General features: G+C 41.3%; 1 protein-coding gene across 2 annotated transcripts; it reads left to right on the top strand.

Annotated features, from left to right (window-relative positions):
• Positions 1–580: 580 nt before the first annotated feature.
• Positions 581–19,773, top strand: RBM43 (RNA binding motif protein 43). Of its 2 annotated transcripts, none has more exons than XM_046659657.1 (4): positions 581–1,027; positions 12,806–13,016; positions 15,555–15,643; positions 16,654–19,773. In XM_046659657.1, exons 1-4 carry the CDS (start codon positions 1,025–1,027, stop codon positions 17,410–17,412), a joined length of 1,062 nt encoding a protein of 353 aa, XP_046515613.1. In that variant the 5' UTR covers positions 581–1,024; the 3' UTR covers positions 17,413–19,773. The 2 variants fall into 2 exon arrangements, with proteins under 2 accessions (XP_046515613.1, XP_046515612.1); XM_046659656.1 differs by lacking the exon at positions 581–1,027 and adding an exon at positions 9,337–9,461.
• The last annotated feature ends 7,685 nt before the right edge of the window (positions 19,774–27,458 follow it).

The raw sequence follows: 27,458 nt of genomic DNA, 5'->3' as shown, positions 1-27,458 counted from the left end.
ACAGGGTTGCTGGGAGATGGAATCAACTGGATTGTACTAACAACAAATTCATGGATTAACTGGGTGGATTCCAGTTTTTAAAAAAATTATGTTTATTACAAGCAATGCACAATTAAAATTTCAGTACAACATCTTAGCTCCAACTGTGCACTATAGCTTCAGTTCTGAAAGTGGAATTGCTAAGTCTAAGAATATGTGCATTTTGTATGCTTTTTTGCACTTTACATTTTGAAAGGGACCAATTCCTTAGGAATATCTGCACCCACCTACGCCTGCAGCAATATTCATGCTTCCTCACACCCTGCCTAACACTGGATATTATCACACTTAGATTTTTGCCCATCTAACCGTGGAAAAGGGACGCCATTATGATTTCAATTTGTATTTCTTTACTCATATTTGCCAGCCATTTGCCTTACGTCCTCAAGCTGTCTTTGACTTTGAAACTATCTATGTAGATTCCCTGTGTCCCCGCAGGTGTCAGAATCAGGAGTCTGAGTATAACGTGGACGGGGTGGTGAGCTCTCTGTTGGCAGGGACCGTGCGCTTTTCATCCTGCGCACCTGGCCGCGGCCGGCGACTGACCCTAGGCTGGGCCGGGCAGGTGACAAGGAGAAAGGAGTGTGGTGTGGTGAGAAAACGACGGGGGAGCAAATGAGGGTGTAGGAAGGGCTACCCAGATTCCCCTGAGCACAGGGCAGACCCAGCACCCGGGGAACCCCCGAATCACACCGGGGGCTTCCTCGGCCTCTCTCCAGTGCTCTTTCAGAAGTCGCGAAACCTCCGAGGGCGGCCCGGCTGGCGAGGGCAGCAGCCGTCCCGGGTCCCAGCTCCCAGCCCCGAGGCCATGACGCCGAAGTACAGCCGGGTGGCGTGGAGGGGCCGCCCTTTTCTCGCCTCGTCTCCTAGCGAGCGGAAACAAAAAAACCGAAACCAAAACCTGCCTGCAAAGCCCTCACCCGGTCGCCCGCACTCCGCTAGAGTCGGGCGCTGACGGCAGCCGAGGGCGCACTTCTCCTCCGCCATGGCAAGTTGCTTTTGCTTTGGATTTTGCAGGGCAGGGTCGTCCCGGTCCCCTCGCCACGGTCCCCCCGAAGGACGCGGAGCCGGGTGGGGGCTGGCGCGGGTGCAGGGCTGACCCGAGCGGCGCGCGGAGGGGCCCGCGGCTGGAGGAGAGGCGCCACCCCGGAGGTCATCCGGCCCGCGCCCCTCGCCCTGCCTCTCCGCCCTGCCGGGTGGGCGCTGTGTGCGCTGAAATTCACAGCAGGCGGGCGAGAGAGGCGCGCGGCCGCCCCCGACCCGGTGCCCCGTCGTCAGGGACGCAGCGGTTTGGTCGAGGGGTCGCTTTGCAGGATGTGTTAGTGCTTAACAGTTGTCCACGCCTTGGGGAACAAGAGCAGAGTAAATGGAGGCCCCAGTTTCCTTTCGAAAAGGGCCAATAAGAAGGCTTCGAGCCAAGGACGCAAGTTAGGGCGGCATCCTCACGTCTTGTCTGCCTTGGTGGACACTCTTCTCTTTTGTGGCCTTAGTTTTCTCTCCAGATACAAAGGGCTCTGTGTTTTCACCATCTGTGCTGGCTAGCGAGAACAGTTTGCAAATTCAAGAGTTAGTCTTCCGTGTTCTTTCCAGCAAGTGTCTGAAGGCAGTGGCAGGGCCTGGAATTTCTGCTCACAAATGCTAGGGTCTCAGAAATGCAAGAGCCGTTGTGAGATGCAAATGCGATTTTGTTTACCTGGTGGCAGTAAAGGCAACGTCAGTGAGAATAACTGATTTTAAGAAAAGAAATAGAAACGAACACAGTGAGTGAATGTAATTATTTGTTGCTAGTGCCGTACTTACAAAAGTAAACACATTTTTTTCCTTATATCTTTTTGTTTTCTGATTCACTGGTCGAAAGTCTCATGAAATATACCATTTACAGGGAAAATGCCATCACTTTAATACCTCTTGGCCCAAATCCAGCTTTTGTTTCAAAATCCTGTATCTCAATGTGGTGATTCCAGAAAACATCTCTTTTTCTTCTTAATTGTGGATAGAAGAGATTAATAGCCATCATTGTTCATTATTAACCTCAATAAAAGTATATGTGTTTGCCACACTGTCTCAAACTTAGGAAAGAAGGTTAAAGAAGAATATTGCAGGTATTGAAATAATTCCTTAGCTGATTCATAAAAATTAGTGACTTCTTACAAAACAAGACTGTATCTTTACTGGTATAATTTTCTTACATTCTCCTTCCTAAAAATAGTGGCTCAAGGAGAAGTTCCTTTGATTTAAAAGATAAGTTAAATGTAGACACTTGAATAAAGAAATACGGTTTTAGTATTGATGAGGCTAGAGGTGGAGTAAGATTTTCTGAATTTAAATTGATTGAAGGTTTTTCTATGATGAAGAGCAGAAATGAAGCTAATTCACCAGCCGTTTACCCGTTGAGGCTGGCGTGGACTGTGAGAGCCAGCTGTTGTATAGTAAATCAAGATGCATCTCTTTGGAAATAAAATTCCCTGAAAATCTGAAAAATCCCTTTCGTCGCTTTTTCCTCTTCTAGGAAGAACTATTTTGGGATAATTATACCTTACTACTTGGGGCTAGGATGGAGGAACGCTTTTATATATTTTTACTGTTTCCTATGCAATCAAGTTGTCCCTGAATATTTTAAGAAACTTTTCCTCCATTACAAATACCTTGCATAACAAATAGTACATAGATTATTATGGGTTTCATCTTCAGGAGACACTCTCTTTGTTTTATCTGTCTCAACATGAGCCATTTTCATCCCCCACCCCTCTGTCCCTTTGTTCTTGCTGTGAACTCTTTTGCATTTTTAATTAAATTTGACCATTAATTAAAATTTGACCTAGCCTTCAAGGATTCTCTTTCGTAGAAGTCTTTGACTGCTTTAGCCAGAACTGATCTCACTTCATAATCCCAGATGGCATTTATTGTACATTTTAGTGGTTTATTGTGAATGGTTTTATTTATTTATTTAAAAAAGGTTTTTTTTTAATTTTTGTTTTTTTGGATGTACATCATATTTTGAATTCTGTATACATTACATCATGTTCACCACCCGAACACTAATTATAGTGCATCCCCTCACATGTGAGCCTAATCACCCCTTTTGCCCTCCCCCCTCCCCCGTTCCCCAATGGTAACCACCAGTCCAATCTCCAATGCTGTGTTTTGTTTTTTTTTGTCGTTTTTATCTTCTACTTATGAGTAAGATCATATGGTATTTGACTTTCTCCCTCTGACTTATTTCACCGAGCATAATACTCTCAAGGTCCATCCATGTTGTCACAAATGGCCGGATTTCGTCATTTCTTATGGCTGAGTAGTAGTCCATCGTGCATAGATACCACATCTTCTTTATCCATTCGTCCCTTGATGGGCACCTAGGTTGCTTCCATGTCTGGGCTATTGTTTATAATGCCACAATGAACATAGGGGTGCAAGTATCTTTATGTCTTTGTGTTTTCAAGTTCTTTGGATAAATACCCAGCAGTGGAATAGCTGGATAATATGGTAGATCTACCCTTAATTTTCTGAGGATACTCCATACTGCTTTCCATAGTGGCTGCACCAGTTTGCACTGCCCCCAGCAGTGAACAAGGGTTCCCTTCTCACCACACCCTCTCCAACATTTGTCGTTTCCTGTCTTGTTAATTATAGCCATTCTGACCGGAGTGAGGTGATACCTCATTGTAGTTTTGATTTGCATTTCCCTGATAGCTAATGATGTTGAGCATCTTTTCATATGCCTGTTGGCCATCTGTATATCTTCTTTGGAGAAATCTCTGTTCAGATCTTTTGCCCATTTTCTAATTGGATTGTTGGTTTTTTTGTTGTTGAGCTGTATGAGTTCTTTGTATATTTTGGATATTAACCCCTTATCTGATATATGGTTTGCAAATATCTTCTCCCAATTGTTAGGTTGTCTTTTCATTTTGTTGATGGTTTCCTTTGCTGTGCAGAAGCTTTTTAGTTTGATGTAGTCCCATTTGTTCATTTTTTCTTTTGTTTCCCTTGCCTGGTCAGACATGGGACTTGAAAATATGCTGCTCAGACCAGTGTCATAGAGCGTACTGCCTATGTTTTCTTCTAGAAGTCTCATAGTTTCGGGTCTTACATTCAAGTCTTTAATCCATTTTGAGTTGATTTTTGTGCATGGTGTAAGGGAATGGTCTACTTTCATTCTTTTGCATGTGGCTGTCCAGTTTTCCCAACACCGTTTATTGAAGAGACTCTCCTTTCTCCATCGTATGCTCTTGGCTCCCTTGTCGAATATTAGCTGTCCATAAACGTGTGGGTTTACTTCTGGGCTCTCAATTTTGTTCCATTGATCTGTGTGTCTGTTTTTGTGCCAGTACCATGCTGTTTTGGTTACTATGGCTTTGTAGTATATTTTGAAATCAGGGAGTGTGATACCTCCAGCTTTGTTCTTTTTTCTCAGGAATCCTTTGCCTATTCGGGGTCTTTTGTGGTTCCATATAAATTTTAGGATTCTTTGTTCTACTTCTGTGAAAAATGTTGTTGGAACTTTGATAGGGATTACGTTGAATCTATAGATTGCTTTAGGAAGTATGGACATTTTAACGATGTTAATTCTTCCAATCCACGAGCATGGAATATCTTTCCATTTCTTTGTATCTTCTTCAATTTCTTTCAACAATGTTTTATAGTTTTCGGTGTACAGATCTTTCACCTCTCTGGTTAAGTTTATTCCTAGGTATTTTATTCTTTTTGTTGCAATTGTAAATGGGATTGTATTCTTAATTTCTCTTTCTGCTACTTCATTGTTAGTGTATAGAAACGCAACCAATTTTTGTACATTGATTTTGTATCCCGCAACTTGACTGTATTCCTTTATTATTTCTAAAAGTTTTTTAGTGGACTCTTTAGGGTTTTCTAGATATAAAAGCATGTCATCTGCAAAGAGTGACAGTTTCACTTCCTCTTTTCCAGTGTGGATCCCTTTTATTTCTTTTTCTTGCCTGATTGCTCTGGGTAGGACTTCCAATACTATGTTAAATAAGAGTGGTGACAGTGGGCATCCTTGTCTGGTTCCTGTTCTTAGAGGCATAGCTTTCAGTTTTTCTCCATTGAGAATGATATTTGCTGTTGGTTTGTCATATATGGCCTTTATTATGTTGAGATATTTTCCTTCTATACCCATTTTATTTAGAGTATTTATCATAAATGGATGCTGTATCTTGTCAAATGCTTTCTCTGCATCTATTGAGATGATCATGTGATTTTTATTCTTCGTTTTGTTAATGTGGTGTATCACGTTGATACATTTGCGGATGTTGAACTATTACTGCATCCCCGGAATGAAACCCACTTGATCATGATGTATGATCTTTTTAATGTATTGTTGTATTCGATTTGCTAGTATTTTGTTGAAGATTTTTCATCAGTGATATTCATCAGTGATATTGGCCTGTAATTTTGTTTTTTTGGGTTGTCCTTGTCTGGTTTTGCTATCAGGATAATGTTTGCTTCGTACAAGGAGTTAGTAAGCCTCCCCTCCTCTTCAGTTTTTTGGAGGAGTTTGAGAAGGATAGGTATTAAGTCTTCTTTGAATGTTTGGTGGAATTCACCAGGGAAGCCATCTGGTCCTGGACTTTTATTTTTTGGGAGGTTTTTGATTGCTGTTTCGATCTCCTTACTGGTGATCGGTCTATTCAAATTTTCTACATCCTCTTGGTCCAGTTTTGGAAGGTTGTATGTTCCTAAGAATTTATCCATTTCTTCTAGATTATCCAATTTGTTGGCGTATAGCTTTTCGTAGTATTCTCTTATTATCTTTTGTATTTCTGAGGTGTCCGTTGCGATCTCTCCTCTTTCATTTCTGATTTTATTTATTTGAGCCTTCTCTCTTTTTTTCTTGGTGAGTCTAGCTAAGGGTTTGTCAATTTTGTTTATCTTTTCAAAGAACCAGCTGTTGGTTTCATTAATTTTTTCTATTTTTTTTTTAGTCTTTATTTCATTTATTTCTGCTCTGATTTTTATTATTTCCTTCCTTCTGCTGATTTTGGGCTTTGTTTGTTGTTCCTTTTCCAGTACCTTTAGGTGTACTTTTAGATCGTCTATTTGGGATTTTTCTTCTTTGTTGAGGTAGGCCTGAATTGCTATAAACTTCCCTTGTAGAACCGCTTTTGCTGTATTCCATAGATTTTGGCATGTCGTGTTTTCATTTTCATTTGTCTCCAGGAATTTTTTGATTTCTTCTTTGATTTCTTCATTGACCCAATCATTGTTCAGTAGCATTTTGTTCAATCTCCACATTTTTGTGGCTTTTCTGGTTTTCTTTCTGTAGTTGATTTCCAGTTTCATACCTTTGTGGTCGGAAAAGATGCATGGTATTATTTCGATCTTCTTAAATTTATTGAGGCTTGTTTTGTGGCCTAATATGTGATCAATCCTGGAGAACGTTCCATGGGCGTTTGAAAAGAATGTGTATTCTGTGGTTTTTGGATGGAATGTTCTGTATATATCTACTAAGTCCATCTGGTCTAATGTGTCCTTTAAGGCGAGTGTTTCCTTATTGATCTTCTGTTTGGATGATCTATCCATTGGTGTAAGTGGAGTGTTAAAGTCCCCTACTATTATTGTGTTACTGTCTATTTCTCCTCTTATGTCTGTTAATAATTGCTTTATATATTTAGGTGCTCCTATGTTGGGTGCAGAGATATTTACAAGTGTTATATTTTCTTGTTGGATTGTTCCCTTTATCATTATGTAGTGCCCGTCTTTGTCTCTTATTACAGTTTTTGATTTAAAGTCTATTTTGTCTGATATTAGTATTGCTACCCCTGCTTTCTTTTCTTTGCCATTTGCGTGGAATATCTTTTTCCATCCTTTCACTTTCAGTTTGTGAGTGTCTGTAGGTCTGAAGTGTGTCTCTTGTATGCAGCATATAAATGGATCTTGTTTTTTTATCCAGTTGGCCACCCTATGGCATTTGATTGGAGCATTTAGTCCATTGACATTTAAAGTAGCTATTGATAAATATGTATTTATTACCATTTTGTCATTTTTTCTCTTTTTTTCTGGGTGTTTTAGTAGTTCTTCTCAGTTCCTTTCTTTTTCTCTTGCTCTCTTCCCTTGTGGTTTGATGACTATCTTTAGTAATATGTTTGATTTCTTTTTTCTTACTTTTTTTCCTGCTTGTTATAGGTTTCTGGTTTGTGGTTACCATGAGGATCCTATTTAATACACTATGCATATAACAGTCTATATTGAGTAGATAGACTCTTTAGCTTGACCTCTTTCTAAAAGCTCTGCTTTGTCACTCCCCTCCTCCCACATTATATGTTTTTCACATCATATACAGTCTTTTGTTTAGCGTGTGTCTATCCATTACCCTCTTATCATTGAAATAGGTGATTTTAGTACATTTGTCTTTTAACCTTCATATTATCTTCACAGGTATTTGATCTGCTGCCTTTACTATACTTTTACCTTACAAGTGATTTTATTGCCTGTTTTTTGTTGTTGTTTTGGGTTTTTTGATAATTGTTTTTTTTATCTCTATTTGTGGTCATTGCTTTCCCACTTAAATAAGTCCCTTCAGCATTTCTTGCAGAACTCGTTTCTTGGTGATAAACTCCTTTAATTTTTGCTTGTCTGGGAAGCTCTTTATCTCTCCTTCCATTCTGAATGACAGCCTTGATGGATAGAGTATTCTTGGTTGTAGGTTTTTTCCTTTTAGCACTTTAAATATGTTGTGCCATTCTCTTCTCGCCTATAAGGTCTCGGCTGAGAAGTCCGCTGACAGCCTGATGGGCTTCCCTTTATATGTCACTTGTGGCCTTTCTCTTGCTGCTTTTAGGATTCTCTGTCTTTAATTTTAGACATTTTGATTATAATATGTCTTGGTGTGGGCCTCTTTGGGCTTCTCTTGATTCGAGCTCTCTGTGCTTCCTGAACTTGGATGTCTGTTTCCTTCCTCGGGTGAGGAAAATTTTCCTCTATTATTTCGACAAATAAATTTTCTGCCCCTTTGTCTCTCTCTTCTCCTTCTGGGACCCCTATAATCCGAATGTTAGCACACTTGATATTGTCCCAGAGTTCCCTTACACTGTTCTCATTCTGTCTAATTCTTTTTTCTCTTTTCTGTTCTGCTTGGGTGATTTCCTCTAGTCTTTCGTCTAGCTCGCTGATCCGTTCTTCTGCTTCCTCTACTCTGCTATTGAGTCCCTCTAGTGAATTTCTCATTTCAAGTATTGTATTCTTCATTTCTGATTGTTTTTTTTATATCTTCCAGTTCTTTGCTGATGTGCTCACTGTATTCATCCATTCTTCTCCGCATATTTGTGAGCATCCTCATTATATTTTGTTTGAATTCTTTGTCCAGTAGGTTGCTAGTTTCTGTTTCACTTAGTTCTTTTTCTGGTGTTTTGTAGTGTTCCCTTGCTTGGAAAGTATTCCTTTGCCTCCTCATTATGCCTCCTTCTCTGTGCTATTTTCTTTGTACTAGGTGAGTCGGCTATGTCTCCTGATCTTGGAGAAGTGGCCTTATGTATGAGATGCCTTATGAGGCCCAGGAGTGTGCTTCCCTCTCATCACCAGTCCATAAGAACCAGGAGTGACCCCTTTGTGGACTACTTGTGTCCTTCTGCTGTGGCAGGGTTGCTCCCACTGCAGATACCCAGGGAGTCTGATCTTTCCTTCCCTAGCCAGCTGTTTGTAAATCTGGTCTGGGGGGACCTCAGCACTGTTGGCTACAGAGTCTATCAGCACACTCTTATTGCAGTTGTCCTCTTAATTGGGTTGGTACCCAGTGTAGCTGGTTGCTAGGCTCAGGGGCTACAGTTGTGATAGGCCTGAGGCCAACAAGGCTGTTGTCAGTTCTGTTAGGAGTGCAGCTGAGTGGGGCTAGCCCTTGGCATGGGGGCACTCAATTGTTTCAGGCTTTGAAGGGGGGTGCTGATCCTTTTTATGGCTATTTGTGAAGCACAAGTCTTCTGCCGCTGATAAGCCTCACCCCCCACCAGACCACATACACTGTCAACACAGTCCTGGTCCGTGCACACTTCTCAGCCCCCTGGAGCATACCCCAATGCCACACTGCAGAGGACCCCACTTCTGCCCCAATGCCCCCCACAGTTCACCTGGCCCTCACACAAGCCCTGCCCCACAGAGGCAGACACCCTTGCCTGCCTGTAGAGGATCAAGGCACTCAGTCAATGCAGGCTGAAAAAAAGCCTGAGGGCTTGCTGTTAGGTGGGGCCAGTCCCTAGGGTGGGTTGCCTGCCCTGGCTGAACTGAATTAAATCCGTGCTCTAGTGGGTGTGGCAGACCCCTGGGCTAACAGCCCAAGGAATGCACTTCAATGGCCCCCACCGGGTGTCCATATCAGCATGCCTGCACCAGCTCAGAACAATGGCCTCCACCAATGTCTCAGTCTCCGGAGAGGACCCTCCTCTCACCAAGATGCCCCCAGAGCCCACCAGGTGAGTCTCGTTTCACCAAAGGACAGTCAGCCTTCTCTCTGGTGACTTTAGGTTGCTGCAATGAGTGAGTTTGTGCGTGGGCCTTTTAAGACCTGGATCTTTTCGGCTTTTGGCCGATAGCTTTTCTGGGGTGTCCTCGCTGCAGTTATTAGTCAGCAAAGCCAGACAGTAAGACCCCTGTCTCAGTTGGGCTGAGTCTGAAGGATGGTTATAGCAGTATTGCCCCCGCTCCGGGCCTCACTCCTCCAGGGAGGGCTTGCACCTTAGGGTGGCTCCCGCCTGGCCAGCTGAGAAGCTCCACTGCTCCCAAAGGTGGCTTTTTTCCTCTCTGGCCGGAGTTACTGCCTCTTCTGCCTTCGTCAGGACTGTCCCTTGTCGTGGGGGTTCTTTTTATCCAGTTTTCAGTTTTCAATCCAGGGTGATTCTTCCCAAAATTGTTGTAACCTAGTTGTGTTCATGGGAGGAGGCGAGTTCAATGTCTGCTCATGGCGCCATCTTGACAAGATCTGGTTTGTGAATGGTTTTATAACCTTCTCAAATTGTTGGATGTTGGTCTGTTTCCTCTTGTAGAGAATTAGGTCTCCCTCTTTCTGTGCCTACCAAGCTCAGTTGAAATGATTTATTTCTGTGTCTCGGAATTTGTGTATTGACGTATTTATTTATGTCTTATCTATAAGGTAGGTTTTTTTTTTTTTAATGTTGGTGATCCCACAGCCTATCCAAGTGCTCCACACATAGTAAATGCTCAGTAAGTTTTTGTGGTGGAACTGAATTTTAGGGCAAGGGGTATACTTTATTGGTTTATGTGTGTCATCTGTGGTACTTAGCATATTGTCAGGTGTACTGAGTTTGTTATTGATTAACTCATTAAAAAGATACTATATATTCTAAGAAATGCCATTGTAGACTGTGAGCTTAAAACACTGTTTCATCAGACGGGTACATTTGCCACTTTATTTTAATAGCTACAGGTGAAATACCAAAGAGCTGCTGAGAGGATACGTATCCTGGAGGGAGTCATCATTGACTTCAGTCATTTTCTATTGAGTTCCTACTATGCTAAATGAGGATTTCACTCAAGTAACCTCTGACTTCTTCTCTCACCTTCCAAATTTGAAAGTTTTAATACTATTTTAAATTTTATGGATTATTTTTGTAACTTCCATATCATACTTAAAATTTTGATAGGATTATATGATTCTCTGTAATATAAGAGGAGATTATTCTATCTTTTTCTCAATGTCTTTTCTGCTTTTATTCTTACATTGACAGAGTTGAATGTTTCCATTTTATTCTGTAATTATATTTTAGTCTTTGGCATTTTGAAGACTTAACAGAATTAGTCTAAAAGTTAAAACTAATAAGAGTCTTTACCTTCTTTGGCAAGCAGTACACACTGTTTACAGCAGGACCTCCCAGTGTGCTGAGATTTTTTTCTTTGTTTGGTCCAATGTCATGTGTATTTTTCTTTTTCTACTTATAGGAAAATGTTCCTAGCAGCTGGGTCAAATGGATTCTCTTTTTTTCTGGTATTCCAGAATTTACTTCAAATCATGCCACGCTTCAGTCTGCTATTGATCTTTAGGCTGGATCCCCTTTGAATGCCAGAAAAGGTGGGGGGACTTGCTCTGGGGTGCCGGCACCCATACTAGCAGGTCAGATTCTCTCTAGAGTGCTCATTCAGTTCTTTTGTTGTTATTGTTGTTGGGAAAGATTTGCTCTGAGCTAGCATCTGTTGCCAATCTTCCCCTCTCTCTCTCTTTTTCTTCTTCCCCAAAGCCCCAGTACATAGTTGTGTATTCTAGTTGTAAGTCTTAGTTCTTCTGTGTAAGCCACCACCACAGCATGGCTACTGACAGATGAGTGGTGTGGTTCCGTGCCTTGGAACTGAACCTGGGCTGCTGAAGCAGAGTGCGCCAAACTTTAACCATGAGGCTGTCAGGTCCAGCTCCAGTTATTTTTTTAAAGTAAAATAATCCTCAAGTTTTTTCCCTGCGGTTGTGGCCCAGCTGCCTTCATTGTAGTATGTGTGGTGTGTGTTCAAGTGTGTGTGTGTGCATTGGGGGTAGGGATTGTGGAGCGACGACTGGAGCAGCTGTTTTGCTATTAGCCTTGCAACTAATCTTTCTATTATGGGTGCCTTTTTTCATTTCTGAGATTTTGCCACAAAGGTTGTCACCTTCTCCCTGCAATCCCCTTTCCTATTCTGGGTTAGCGCCTTCCTTCTGTCTCATCCTTCCACATACTTCTATGTGTTTTTGGTCTTCCAGAAATTTGTTGAAATCTCTCCTTTGCTGATTGCTTCCCTTAACTGAGTTTGTTCTCTTTTTTCCTCCTTTTCCTTCTATCTTAAGGTGCTCTTGGGATGGACAGGATACAGTGTGTGTGCTTATATTGTCTTCTTGACCTTTTTTCTTTTTTCTTTTTTTTTTTGAGTATAGAGTCCTCTGAACTGAAAGCCCAAAACATCTTTGTGGTCTATGAACCATTACTTGGGCCTATGAGACATCTTGTCCTCCCTGGGGGTAATTTAGGGTAGATTATGTCTGAGCTCTGAGCTCTAGTAGAATCAGGCTGGACTAACTATATAAGCATTGGGAGAGGCTTATAGGTCCATTTTCCTAAATGGGACCTGGGAACAAATAAAAGCATTTAAATAGAAGCCCCTTAATTGGATAATACGAGAAAGTTCAAAGAGAGTGAGCCCAGGGAAGGATCTTCTTGCGTTTGATAGTCTGTGTCCAGTGAGGTGGCAGAGTCTGCGATAGCATGTACTCTCAGTGGTTGAATTCCATCTCAGAGATGTGCTGGAAGGCAGGATTTACTCCACTGCAGCTCCATTGTAATTGACAGGGTTTGATTTTTTTATGGTGACTTTTTCCTGATTCTGGCAAAAAAAGTAGGGGATGTGTTTCTGATTGACTTATGTACTTTGGACTATACAATCAAGAAAACATACAGAGCCATCTCCAAACTACCATATTTCTTGGTTAGCCTGACTTTTTAAAAAATTTTAATTAAAAAAATTTATCTCTTGATCTTTTCCTTGGTGACTTCCGTTACTTTTAGGCATTTCTAAAATCAGACAAATGTTAACCAATGTTTTCCATTTATTAAAAAAATGAAGGGTTCACTTTTCTATATTTAATTCTCAAACTCATGTAGAGTTTATATTGGAATATGGTGTGAGGCAAGGATCTATCCTTAATATTTTTTTTCAAGTATCTAGTCAGCTGTACTGGTACCTTTATTGAATAAAATAACCTCTCTCACTGGTGTGTGATGTTGCCTATATTAAGTAGAATCTTATATATTTAAAGAGTAACGTACTATTTCTCTTGCAGGCATCAGTTTTGAATGTCAAGGAATCCAAAGCTTCTGAAAGAACAGTTGTAGTTGCTGGTCTTCCAGTTGCCCTTTTTAGTGATGAATTACTGGCCATATTAGTGAAGAGTCACTTCCAAGATATTAAGAATGAGGGTGGAGTTGTTGAAGATGTGATATATCCAACAAGAACCAAGGGCGTGGCATATGTAACATTCAAAGAGAAAAAAGGTATTTCTAAATCAGATTTTTGTAATCTTAGAAATACTTCTGCAATGAAATTAAAAATCAAATTCCATTAAAATGATTCATGGGATTGGTAAAGTTTAAAGTAGCGTTAAAGGAAGTTACTCTATTCTGAATATAAAAGTGGCACAGTATTGCATTAGCAAGAGTATATGTGAAAATGGCTCATGGTAGAGTTGCTAGTGATGGCAAATTCTTGAAGACTTTCTTTTTGTATTTGGAGTTTGTTTACATCTTGGGATAAAAGTGATACATTTTACTGTAGAAAACCTAGAAAAAAAAAGCCCACAAAAATGATCTATAATCTCACAAACAAGATAACTACTTTGGGAATTTTGAGGTGGCTTCCAGCAATATGGTCATGCACATGGCACTGCATAATGATATTTCGGTCAACAACAGACCCCATATCCAACGGTGGTCCCATAAGGTTAGTTCCATCTAGCCTGGGTGTGTAGTAGGCTATACCATCTAGGTTTCTGTAAGTACACTCTATGATGTTCGCACAGCGATGAAATTACCTAACAACGAGTTTCTCAGAACGTATCCCTGTCATTAAATGACATATGACCGTATAATTATACCAGTTGCTTCTCTTTGTTCAAACAAACAAATGGATATTCTAATATAGTATCTGCTTTATTACTGGTAAAATTGGACTGGAGAAATGTGGTTTGGATCTGAGATCAGATTGAGCCATTCTGTTCCCCATCCCCATCCCTGACATAGGTGAGGAAGTTGGGTCTGCAGAGCATAATCACTCCTCCAGCTTCCTGGAAGGGGGCAGCCTTCTTTACAGCTTAGTGGCTGGCAGAATAAATAGCCAGAGAAAGATGAGTCTCCATGCCAGCATCTTGGAGGTGAAAGTACCACTTGGGAGTAAGAGAAGAAACATTGCTCTGCTTGAAGGAAGGCAGGGTCCAGAGAGAGATCCAAGACATGGATTATCAGTACCTTTATTTATCACCGTTAGTTAAGTCATTTCTTCTCAATGGGAATGTTCAGGTAAGGGATGGCAGGAAAGGTTCCTTATGATTTCTTTAAGGGGATCCTAGTGTTTTTGGAAGTTAATATATTATACATTGAAGTGGTAACTCAGAGAAAAAGAGGACTCATTCATTCATTTATTCACAAATATTTATTGAGCACCTATTATTTGCCAGGCACCATTCTAGGCCTTGAGGATATAGCAAGGAATGAAATAGACAAAATGTTTTCTTTCATGAAGCATATATCTGTGGAGGTGGACAGATAATAAACAAGCAAATAAATGGTAATATAATATGTTGGGTGCTTCATTTACTTGCATATTCATATATTATTTATAAACTTATTTATGTGTATTTATATTTATTTGTATGTTAATATATGAATGCTATGAAAAAATATAAAGAAGAATAAAGGGATAGAATGTGATAGAGGGCGCTACTTTAGATAGAGTGGGTAGTGAAATACTCTGTTTAGTGACATTTGAGCAGAGATCTGAATGAAGTGAGGGAGTGATTCATGCAGATAAGGGGGAAGAACATTCTAGGCCAAGGGAAGGAGGGGGAAAAATTCTCTGAGGAGGTAGCATGCTAATGTTTTGAAGAACAGCAAGGAGGCCTGTGAGGCTGGAATGAACAAGGGGGAGAGAATTAAGAGATGCGGCTAGACGGGTAGCTGGGGCCAGCTTATGTAATTAGCTCATAGGTCAAGGCAAGGTGTGTGGGTTTTTTTCTGGGTGAGAGGGGAAGCCATTGAAGGCTTTCGAGCAGAGGACTGGCAAAATGTGACCACCTTTTCTTAGATGGCCAGTCCAGCAGCCGTGGGGAGAAGAGGAGCCACTAGTTGTGGCTGGTTTTGACTAGGGTGGCAGCAGGGCAGGTGATTGAGAACCGGTGGGTACTCGGGATTTGCTGATGAATTAGGTGTCATTTTCCGAGATGGGGAACACTGGAGGAAGAGTACTTTTGCGAGGGGGACAGTTATTAAAAATTGAATTTTCCCAGAGGTCACGGAGACGCCTGTTACGATAATGAAGTAGAAATTTCCACAGGCAGAAGGGAGAAAGGTTGAAGCTGAAGATAGAATTGGGAAGTGATACATGCGGAGATGGTACCTAAAACCGTGGAAATTGTTGAGATCACCCACTGGGTGAGTGTAGGTTGGCAAAGAGGTATAAGGCCTGAGGCCTGGGGCCTGGCATCATCTAGAGAATGGGAAGAGAAGGAGAATTAGCAAAAGAGACGGAGCAGTCAGCCAGTAATTAGAGGGCAACCAAGACACTGTGGTATTCTGGATTCAAGAAGGTGAAGTCTCCTCAGGGCCATAGGTAACAGAGTGGGGGATTTACCTTTAGGTTCTTGTTTTCTATTCCTATATATATCTATAGAAATCATCTAGAATATATATAGAATTCTATGTGTAGAAAATATATAGAGAATTCCTATATAGAGAGTTGAACATCTCTATTATTATTAATTAAAATGATTATTAGTGTGTCATGCCACAAACATTTCTGATGGCAGTGTTTCCACTTAGTTGCAGAGAATGTCATCAGAAAAAAGAACCACTATCTAGAAAAGAAGGTTATACCCACTCCACTCAAAGTCTCTCATCTTAGTGAAAAGGTAAGATGTGATGCTGAAGGGGTGCGGATGGTCCTGGATCCCATTTCTTCCGCAAAGTGTTCCCTGCATAGGAGACACAAAGTACCATGACTTCTAGGACAGAAAAGGCAAACTCCCTAACCTGAGTCAGTGTTAGAGGCCAAAGCTGTGCTTGACATCTTTTGGTTATTGCCTGGCCTATGTTTCATGTTTCTGCATGTCCCACTCTATGCTTTTAAAGTGACAGTGAGCTTTTATGCTGTCATGGATGATGTATCTACGTAAAGACTTATTTTTGGGGAAAAAAAATCCAATTAGGGTGAACATTAAAAGGGAACTTTGGGGGCCGGCCCAGTGGCGCAGTGGTTAAGTTCGCACATTCTGCTTTGGCGGCCCAGGGCTGTGGTAGGCGTCCTACATATAAAGTAGAGGAAGATGTGCACAGATGTTAGCTCAGGGCCAGTCTTCCTCAGCAAAAAGAGGAGGATTGGCAGCAGATGTTAGCTCAGGGCTAATCTTCCTCAAAAAAAAAGAAAAAAAGAGAAAAAAAGGAACTTTGAAGAGGCAGGAAAAGTGGAAATAAGAGGCAAAGGTTTAAATTCAAAACTTTGGTTTAATACTTTATTTGGTAATAAACCCAGCTTCTGTGCAGCCATCTGATGAACTTCAAACTTGGAGGGCTCTCTAGGGGGCCCCTCTCCACAGAGCAGAACCAGGGCAGTGTTTATCTGCCGGTGCTGCTTAAGACTTTGTTTCAAAAAAGCATTCTGCCTCTACGAAATATTTGGCCACCGCTGTTTTGGGAAACACAGTGAATGACTGTGAATCTCAAATTGAACACTGTGGCCTTGATGGGCTTGTGGGGTCCCTTTGATGAGCTGCTCTGGTGCAAGAAGACAGTCTGGTTGGTCGGTTGGGGCCAAGTTTAGGGCCACTGCTGAGGAGACAGAGAAAGTGCCAGAAAAAGAATGTGTTTATGTCGTCTCCTCCACCAAGCAGTGCTGTTTTAATTTGTCTCTGTTTGATTTTAGGTCTTCAGCTCTGTATATGCTATCCTTGATCTTTCTGTTTTTCGAAGTCAAATCATTCTAGAAAGTCTGGTCATGGACCTGAAGAGGAAAATCCCAACTTTATGCTTCAGTTGTTTGGGACCCAGTGGAAGAATCTCCGTGCGAGGATCATTTCTGGCTATCAAGAGGCTCAGAGAATCTTTGCTATCAAAAGCAAGTTCTCTTTTGGAAAAAAACAGGAATTTTATCACTGAGGGGAGAAAGTGGGATAGACAGAGCCCCAGAAGGAGTCTCCAGAGAAGTAATTCTGTGGAGCCACTCAGGCCCTCAGTACCTAAGACTAGCAGAAGTGGAGAAACGCTCATTCTCGACACAGATGTTTTCCTTTATCTGAAAAAGAAATGCAAACGCTATGAAAGCATCCTGAAAAGTTTTCATGTTTTATGTCAGGAAAGAGTGGATGGTGAACTTACCACAATCTGTATACAAAATGCTTATGCTGTTTCTTATCCAAACAATGAAACACATGTGAAAAAGCTCATTGAGGAACTTTCACATGTTCTTCACTTTGAGCTTAGAAAAGAGACAATTAATTTGGAAGGAAAGGAAGCTAGAGAGAAAAGAAATATTAACGTGGCATGTGAACAACTGAGTTCGAAGTACCCTCAGGTTCTGATTAATTCTTGTAAGACACACATTGACATTATAGGATCTTCTTCTGACATTTACTCGTTTAAAAAAGAGGTCATGAAATTACTAAGGCAAAGGGTTAGGAAATGAAATCTCAGCAATAGTATGATTATGGCTGCTGTTTTCCTTGACTTAGCCATGACAATGCCATGTATGACACTAGCTTTGTACGCCTTATCTTGTTTAATCCTTACAACCATCCTTCATCGTAGGCATTGCTATCCTTATGTTATACAGGGAAGAAACTAGGATTTGGAGAGGTTGTTTGAGGTTATCCAGCTGGCAAGGAATGGGACTGGGGTAAAACCCAGTCTATCTGACTACAAAGATAATATCTAAGGTATAAAACTTTGAAAAAAGTCTCACTAAACTGTGAAGAAATCTCACTTTCTCTGCAACCCCAGATTCTTAGAAAAAGAAGTGGCCTTAATTCTGACATATGAGAAGTTCAGATGATTATTAGGCCATTGGCAATTTCTTAACATTCACAAAGTTTGCACTTACTCCAAATAGAATAAGCATGCTGGTAAAATTCACCTGAGAAGCCACCAGATGGAGAATATTTCTGATGCGGGCAATCATTACTTGAGTAAATTCCATTGGTTCTGGATACACAGGACATTTTTACTTCAGGATATTTAGCCTAAGTAAGGGCTTACATAAAATGTTGATTCTTCTGTTTTAATTATGAAGAAAGTGTAGCCTCTTTTTTTATTCCCTTTTTATTTGATAATTGTATTGTTAGAGTAACAGCATTGGAGGAGGAAGATCACGGATGACAAGAATACTAGCAAACCCTTATTCGCCAGGGATGATTTTCAGTGCCGTATGTATCTTTACTCATTCAGTCCTGATGTGAACTCTATGAGGTGGGGCTGTCTTTATCCCCTTTTCACAGATGAGGAAGCTGAGCCCAGAGATGTAATTAACTTGCCCATGCTCGTAGTTTCTGCACTGTGCTCCCTTTTATAGAATTAGTCTCCCCAGTTCTGTTTAAACAATTGAGAAATGTTTCCTTAAAGATGACAGAGGATTTGAAAATTCTTTACTGAAGAAGGGAAGCCACAGCTTGTAAGCCATTTAGTTGTCTGTGACTCCCCTGAATTTAACTTTGGATTAAGCCAATTTTGGGTATCTGGGGCACTGTAGAGACCTCCCCCACCCCCACTTAGTGTATACATCTTGCTCAGGTCGAAGTAAACAAATGTGATTATGATGATTAGAACTGTATATATCAATAGAAAAGCATAAGGAAAATATCTCTGTGCTTTCATTTTTCTTAGTCATCTAAATCCCAAATATTTCCATTCCAAAAATAAATAATTTCCATTTCTTTAAATATGACGTTTCATTTCTGTACGAGTAACACTTTTTGTCATGGGAAGCTGCTGTTTCTATCAAGCACCTAATAAGGTACCTTTAAGTTAAAAAGGTGCTCATTTTTGTTTTGCTTCTAGGAGTTTGTCTCAGTCTGGGTTTAATCAGGAGAGAGAAGGTGCATAGTAATTTAAACGGGAAAAGTTTAATACAAAGAATTGTTAACTGTAACGGGGATAGGGAATAATGAGGGATTGACTAGTAAGAAATAAAGAGAACCCTAAAAAATTTAGGAGTAACAGATATAAGAAGCAGTTCAGATAGAGCACTCAAGGAAGAGTCTGCCCTCTCCTCTTCCCCGGGGCTGAGATCCAGACCTTGCTGGAGGGCGTGTGCCAGGGGATCTTGCTGGAAATCCATCCCCTAGGGTACTGGAGGAATCTCGGCCCAGGGGCATCTCACCGGGGCACTCCATTTCAAAATACCTGAGGGGCTAGCTGGGAGGAGCTGCTAGTGGCTGGGTGCTGCTGCCACCATGTGCTCCAGGTGCTCAGTGCTGGGGAGGCCTTGTGTGCTGGGGGCTGGACATTGGAGAAGCTGCTCATGCTGCAGAAACTGGGTACTGGGGGGAGCTTCCTGTGCTGAGGAGCTGGCTTCCCAGTAGCCTGCCACTTGAACACTGAAGCAGGAACAAGACTCTTTCCTCTTTTAGTGTCTCTCCAGCGCCCTCTACTGAGAAAGCTCAACAGCCTGTCAGCTACTAAGGAAAAATATTTAAAGAGCCTAGATCCATTCTTAAAGAGTAGACGCACAGGATGAATTTAAAGCTGAGTCAATAAATTGATAACTGGTAGAGTTATATTTGATATCTACCAAAGTTTTCATTATTCTCACAAATTTACTACCAATAGGATAGTCTTTGAACAAGGAGCTGAGGCAGAATAGTGAGGCTCATTCCATGATCTGATAAACATTGATTACTAATTGATTTACAGGTGTGGTTACAGCATCTTCTGCTTGAGAAGATTATGTACTTCAGGTGTTTTTACATATTGCTGTCCATTGTAGAGTTTGTTTAATGGCACTTTTCTTACAATATGCTAGTTGTGTAACCAATTTCTATCCTTAATAAAAACTGACTTTTTTTTCAAAGTGGTAGTAGTGATTTTTATTAAAATTTATTTTTGAAGGTTACTGCTGCCCAGGCAGGTGGTGTGAATTCCATCCTGTTGTCAGGCCTAAACCCTGGTGTGTGTCTGCCATAAGGAGGAAAACCTATCATTTAATTAGATAATGAGGTGATACTTTTCAAAGAGGCTGCAGGTGGTGAAGAGAGCCATTATCAAGTTAAAAAAGAAGATGTAGGAGTTTAAGGTCATGACAAAGGAGAAGAGTGGGAGGAAGGGCTCCTAGGCATTTGGGTATGACACTCATTCAGGAACTTTTGTAGAGCTCATCTTCTGGGACGGCCATTTTGCTGGGTTGTAGAGACAACATTGGGACGTAAGATAGAAATGTTCACTGACTACTTTGAAGCCACTGCCTAGTCTGGCAGAGAAGGTAGGCAAACAGGCCATCACTATAGTGCCGCTAAAGAAATACTTGGGGTAGAGTTGGGGGCGGGAGTCAATTCTTCCCTAGGGTATGTTAGTCATTTCTAAATTATTGGCATAATTCTCACAGAAAAAGAAAGCATGCGTCAAAGTTTTATTTACCTTATTATTGATAAGTAAACTAGCAGAATGAGAAAACTGTTCAAAAAGAACATAAGAATTGGAATTAAAAAGTCAGTAGGGAAAAGTATATTAATAAACATTGTTAAACTAGGAACAAAACTGATCGATGCCCTGTAGTACTATGAAACAGTGATTTGGGGGGTTATTTTCTCTGCTAGACCGAAAAGAAAATAATCCACACTTCCAGTTTTTTTTGGAAGTTAAACTTCTAACTTTACAGAGTTGTAAAATGTCATTCCCCTAATTAATTGTGATATTAAGTAAAACCAAGTTCTATTCCCCAAAAGAGATGGCCCACGAGTGGGCTTATGGAGCATGTCTAGCATGGTATTAAGAAGGCAGATATTTATTTTTTGCCTTATTTCTGTGTTTTGAGAACTTTTCTTTGACAAGGGTCAGAAGCAGCTGCCCAGAGGCTGAGAGCCGATGGATGGTGTTTGCCCTGGGAAGGGATAAGGAGGAAGAGAAGATAGCAGTTGGTTTGGTAGATGAACACCAAGTTCAGGGATGGCTGAATTTTGACAGCTTAGTGTTTACAACTCCTATTTCATGGGTGAGATTCCTTGATTCTTCAATCGGAGACTCACACATGCAAAGGTAGACGGAAGGGAACGTGTAATTTGCTCTGTGAACTTCTCCATGTAAACCATCTTAGTGACAATGTATGGCGTTTCCAAAAGACAGCATATAATTTAAGGAACAGAGCTATCCCGACTGGATTTCATTACTCCAGTACCATTTCCTGGTATAAATACCGGGCGAGGAAAATAAAAACCCTTTCAACTTGAATGGGCTCTCTTCCATATTCTCCACTGACTCCTCTTCAAAACTGAATGATTCTGGAAGGGTTCCTCACCCTTCTGGCCTCAGTGTTCTCAGCTGTAACCTGAAAATAGTATTTCATAGTGTTATTGTGAGTTTTGGAAATCATGTTAAGTAATAGATGTTGAAAAACAGTAGTTATTATTCTAAGAACTTGGCAATACCAACACCCCAAGAAAAGCTCCCTCTGCTTGGAATGCCTCATCTCAGCACTGGCATCAACGTGTTACTCAAGCTAGAAGACAAGGGGTCATTCAGGACTTCTCTTTCCTCTTTTCTCTGTTTGTGTGGCCATGACCTTCCGTCAGGCCTATATCATTTCTTGCCTGGCTTAGTGGGTTAAATAGTATCCCCTCAAAATTCACATCTACCTGGAACCTCAGAATGTGACCTTATTTGAAAATATGGTCTTTGCAGATGTGATTAATTAAGGTGAGGTCATACTGGATTGGCCTTAACCCAATGACTAGCATCCTTATAAGAAAGGAAGAGGACACAGAGACTCAGAGGAGGCAGGGGAAAAGGTCATGTGACAACAGAGGCAGAGGGTGGGGTGACGCAGCTGCAAGACAAGGAATGCCAAGGATGGCGGGGGACCACCAGGGACTAGAAGAGGCAAGGAAGAATTCTTCCCCAGAGCCTTCAGGTGGAGCAGGATTCTGCCAAGACCTTGATTTTAGACTTCTAGGCTCCAGAACTGCAAGAGATTAATTTCTGCTGTTTTAAGCCATCAACTTTGTGTAATTTGTTATGGCGGCTCTAGACAACCAATACACATGGCTTTCTTTCAAAAAAATCCTTGGAGCCTCTGATCCTCGCAGCTGGTTCTGTGTGTGGCCCTTGCTGTGTTCTCTCTACCCTCTCTTGTGACAGCATTTCACGGTAGAATTTGTTTGTTGGTTTCTTTCTCCCTTTCCTACTGTGTGGTCTCCTTGAGGGCAAGAATTTGTCTCTTTCTACTTATTTATCCCCTGTTTATAAAGGAGTGCCTGGCACATACTAGGCATTCCACAAATACTTATGAAAGATAGGAACAATTGTTGTACACCCCACAGAATTTAATACAGGGTTTTGTACTGAAATAAGCATCTTATAAATGTGTGTTCATCGGTCCAGGAATTTTCTGTCTTTTTGTACAGTCTTCCCACCTGCCAACATCATTAGACTAACATTCATCTCTTACCCCCTGTTTAGAATGTGTCCTCATTTCTTACTTGTATTATTTCCTCCAAGGTAGGAAATTCAGGACAAACTCAAGCAGCAAGGTATCCCATGCTTTTATAGTCTTCTCAAGCAGGTTGGCCAATAATTGCTCCTGGCAGGAAGGCGTGGCACCTGGCAGTGCCTGGGTGGTTCTCTCCATTTGCCTCTCTCCTGACTAGGTTTCACCAGTAAACAAAATGTCCCTTGTGACTTAATTTCATAATTATGAAGATTTGCTGGGTCTGTCTCTTCTGGTGTCTGGGTATTGTCAGCTATAGGAGGTCACTGGGGACTTCTCAATGTCTATTAGCTGTCTACCCATTAATGCTTGAGATATTAAAATGTTTAATCAGTAGAAAATACTACATAGTATGTGTTAGTGTGTTAAGACTGTCCTGCAGTTAACATATTTCTAGCAATTCTGTGAAAAACAATAGAAGTAGAATAAGCCTCTTTTTGATTTTTTATGAAATTTAATATTGGAGAAAATTAACCCAACAAATGTTTTACTGATTCACATATTGTAAGAGTACTAACTTAAAGAAGAGGGACTTTTAGGAGTGGGTGGGAAGAGGGGTACAGAATATAAAAAAGGCTTTTTGGTTATGGGAGAAATTGTTTTAAATGAATAAGTGATTTCATGAGGGGCATAAAAGGATAAAATGTAGAAAGGGTAGCAGTTTCATGGGATGCGTATGCGAGTTGGGAGGAACAACTTGCTCCTGATGAAGATTGATGTTTAGGGTTAACAGTTTAACATTTATAAAAAATATTAACCAAAGTAAACAGTTTACCCCCTTCATTCTCCTTGGCAAGATGCCTCCTAGACTGAAAACCCCACAATTTCCTTGCCTCATTCTATAAATCACCAAGCATTTTGGATTCTGTCTCCATACCAACCCTTGTATTTGTTCCTCTTTCCCATTCTCTCTGCCACTAGTGTAATTAGCTCGTACCTGAGTTGTTGCAATATTCTCCCAACTGGCTTGGCTCTACCCACCCCCATGCCCTCAATTCAGGAGATGTGCCACTAACAGATTAATATGTCTAGAACGATTAGCGGTATTTGGGAGGCTTAAACTGTCTGGCTGGTGGTAATTGTCCTACCCTGAAATTTCATTGCAACATTTAATCTTACGTTCTCATTTTTATCCATGTACAGCATGTGTTTTCTGATAGCCTATTCATGCTCATCAAAGATTAGTATTCCAGCATATATTAACGAATATTTTCTGTTTTTTTATGTGTAATTTTCAGATATGAATTAGTTTCTTTTCCTTTTTTTTTTTCCCTAAAGCTAGTAAGCATCACTCACTTATAGGCAGCACTGTGTGTCAGAAGAACACTGCCTATGTGGCAGTCATACAGCGTAGAGATTGAGAGCATGGGTTTTGTAGCTTGATAGATCTAAGACCGAATTTTAGCAACGCTACTTACCGACTTGTGACTTTGGACCTCCAGGTTCCACATCTATAAAATGGGAATAGTAACTAAGACGCCTTAAGGTTTTGTGATAATAAGATGAAGTCCTCATCTGGGGCTTGGCTCCTTGTGGCAAATGGTAGCCATTCTTATCATTCTTGTCAGTCGTGGGAGGGACCGTGCCATAGATTAGAGTAAATAGAGAAAGATGGTTTAAAAAGTATTCCTTATATTTGCTTTTGCCTCAGGCCTTTATCTATAATAGGAGGAACGTGGTAAGGAAGACACTGCTTGATGTTACAAAGCGTAACTTACAAAAAAGAATACCCTCCAAAGCGGTCTCCTCATTTGTACAGAGGTCTCCCTGCAGCAGGCTTCATTGTTTCACAGCATAATTCTGGGAGGGAATGTCAGAATGACGTCTTGATGTTTTTTGTGCCTGGGAGAAGAGGGAGTGATTTCTGTCCAGGCTGATGACAATAGGTGATGCCACCTCTTGATCCCCTACAGGGGCTGATCTCTGGCTTTATGATGTTAATGGACACTTGACTCTACTAGCTTTCTGCCTCCAGCATGCCTTGGGCCAGTTTAGAGTAGATTCTCGTAGCTTTCAAATTCCCCCTTTATTTTTTTTGCAGGGGCAGGGGGTTGGTGGTGTGTACCTCTGCAGTTAGTAGTACGTCATAAACCATGCCATACAGTCAAGAAATTGCTTTAAACCCTTTTAACTGATCTATTCTGGTTTTTTTTTTTCCGCTGAGGAAGATTAGCCCTAAGCTAACATCTGTGCCAATCTTCCTCCACTTCCTATGTGGGTTGCCACCACAGCCTGGCTGACTAGTGGTGTAGGTCCATGCTTGGGATCCAAGCCTGTGAACCCAGTTGCCCAAGCGGGACGCACCGAACTTAACCACTATGGTGATCTATTCTGTTTTATCACATTGGAGTATCAGATGAGATTACCTTCTCTTTAAATATTTAAATGAATGCTCCAATCCTTATTTTTTTCCATTGTGAGAAGGCCTTTCTTCCTTCTCTGGGGTCCTCTCTCTAACTCTAAAAATCGCAGGGATGCTTACTCAGCAGAAGGGTCAGGCTTGAAGGAAAGAGACCTGGTAAGCCTTCCTAATTTGCCATGGGAACTCATCCTGGTTAACAAGTTATCTCCAGTGGCCTGTCATTTCAGTGTGTCAACCTAAATAAAGAGGGAAACTGTGGCAAGCTCAAATGACCAGAAATTGAGTTTATTCAGGAATGGCAGAGGAATGGCAATTAGGGAAATGCTTACTGTAGCAAGCTACAGGGGACTCGCTTGAGGGTTTGGGATGGGTTGTTTTGAGCAAGGGGCACAAAGAGGGGGAAGTCCAGCCAGAGTATAAGCGGTTAAGTTCACCGGCTTGAGGACGGGGAGAGATTCTTTGAAGATGTTCGTTAGTCAAGAGATAAGTCTCTGTCTTCTGTCAATTAGGCATTTAGGGATATTAGTCTCTCAGTTCTTAAGTTCCGTCCTTCTGAGGGTGCATGGGTGAGATTCGCCATTTCATATCCTCTGGTTCCATTTTAGATTGAAATTCTTTCACAAGTGCTATCCTTGTCATCAAGGTCATCAAGACCTGTACCCATCACTGACCTGGTGGTAGTTTCTGCAGGTGAAGAGAGAAGACTCGGCCTGGTGTTAAACCCAGCGGTATTGTTACATGCCAAGGTAGGCCAGCTCCCAGGGATATGCATCTTTAGGGACAGAGCTCTCTCCTTCTACCTAAACAGGCATTATTGTCATTCATGGATTCTGTTTGCGAATTCACCTACTCGATAAAACTTATTTGTAACCCCTGTTCCCAGACAAAAGGTCAAAAAATTGGAGTTGCCTGACAGGCATGTTCCCAGCTGAGATAGAACAAGGTGACACTCTTTCTTACTTCAGCTCTCTCACTGTAAACGTGTCCTTTTTGCGGTATTTAGTGCCATGTTTTTCACATTTCTGTGCTTTTTTTGGGTGATACGCCCATTTAAAATGGCTCCCAAGCGTAGTGCTGAAGTGCTGTCTAGTGTTGCTGAGTGTGAGAAGGCTGTGATGAGCTTTACAGAGAGTGTACATGTGGTGGTAATCTTCATTCAGGCATAAGTTACAGCGTGGTTGGACGTGACTTCAATGTTAATGAATCCACAGTCGATATTAAATAAGGCATCTTTAAGCAGACACACACATAAAACAAGGTTATGTAGTGATGGGTTGGCAAAAATGTTGTGACCAGAGGCTTGTAGGAAACTAACCTTGTATTTCCCCTAGGAGTGATGGCTCAGTATTATTAGCTAATTCAGTGTTCATGGCAACTTTATAGGACGGAACAAAAGCGATAATGAAAATCGACTATGTATACAGCCATTTCTTTAAGATGTGCCCCTGATGCTAAGGAAGAGTAGTCAGAAATTGTCCTTCTGTAAGACCTTGTGGAAGTTACCAGACTCTCTTAGTTTCCAAAAGGTCGGCCCTGCCCTTCTTGCTGTTCTCCAGTGTGCTGGTACCCACAAGGGGGCTCTGTCTTCCTTGTCACTGCCACTAGCTGGGGTAGGGTGGTGGGGGGTGTGGCACAGGGTGGGAGGGTAATCCAGAGATGGCACGGGGCAACTCACCCTTGCCTCTTTCAGGCAGCCTTCCACCAGACCCTTCTCCTGTGGTCTTTCCCTTGGACCCAGATACGGAGAAAACTCCTCCTTCTGGCCTCCGAATGATTTATAGTGGGAATATCTACTTTCCTGCTCTCATCCTCCCTAAGTATAATTGCAAAAATAAAACAATCTGACACTGGTGCATTTCCCAAGATTCGAGCTGTCCAGTTGTAGCCAAGGTCACCCTGATGGAGAGTGATGTAAACACTAAAAACAGTTATCTGTCGGTCCTGTTTCTATAGTTGCTAGAATAAAAGCTGAGGCTTCGCTGGAGAGCGAAGTGTAGAACAGCACAGTCCACGGTCAAGTCAGGTTCGAGCTGGGCTGCAGGCTGAGTTCATGCTGAATCCAAACTAGATTGGATTTTTGTCACTGGACCTTAACTTTTAGTGAAGAATTCAGAGGGAGCAATCTTTTCCTAAATTTGACATCTTCTTGACACAGTTGAAAAGATTTCTCACGTGTGTAAGAGACCAGTCCTGACTAGCTAAGCTATTGCTGCCCTGAGAATTTCTATATAAGGGACCTTAGGGGTGTTCACCCCATATTCCAGAGATGGGGTTCAATTTATACCCTTCCTGTTTTTTATTTTAATGCAACTTTACTTTTTCTTTCAGGAATGCATTTTTAAAAATGGCTTGTGGCAGAGTAATGACAATTTTTAATCATAAATAAACAAAAATACCTTTAAAGCTTAACATTTTGACAGGAAATGCATGTGTATCCACATACTCATAGATGCGAAAATTATTCAAGGCTAACAAGTCTTGCTTGATTAGGTGTATCTTTTTTTGCCCTTGCTTTGTCTTTTTTATGCCAGTTATAATGCTTTGTATTAATTTAGTGTATGTTGATTATATATAATCGCGTCTGTGCCTCCCTTTTCTTGCCACCTGCTGCTGTCCCAGTCATAAGGATTGTTATAATCTGTGTATGTTTTTCTTTCATCGTCTCTCTCTCTTCTGT

The sequence above is a fragment of the Equus quagga genome, chromosome 4, assembly GCF_021613505.1.
Source record: "Equus quagga isolate Etosha38 chromosome 4, UCLA_HA_Equagga_1.0, whole genome shotgun sequence".
Taxonomy (NCBI): domain Eukaryota; kingdom Metazoa; phylum Chordata; class Mammalia; order Perissodactyla; family Equidae; genus Equus; species Equus quagga.
The sequence above is the reverse complement of the archived record's forward strand: the minus strand, read 5'-3'. Positions and strand labels throughout refer to the sequence as shown.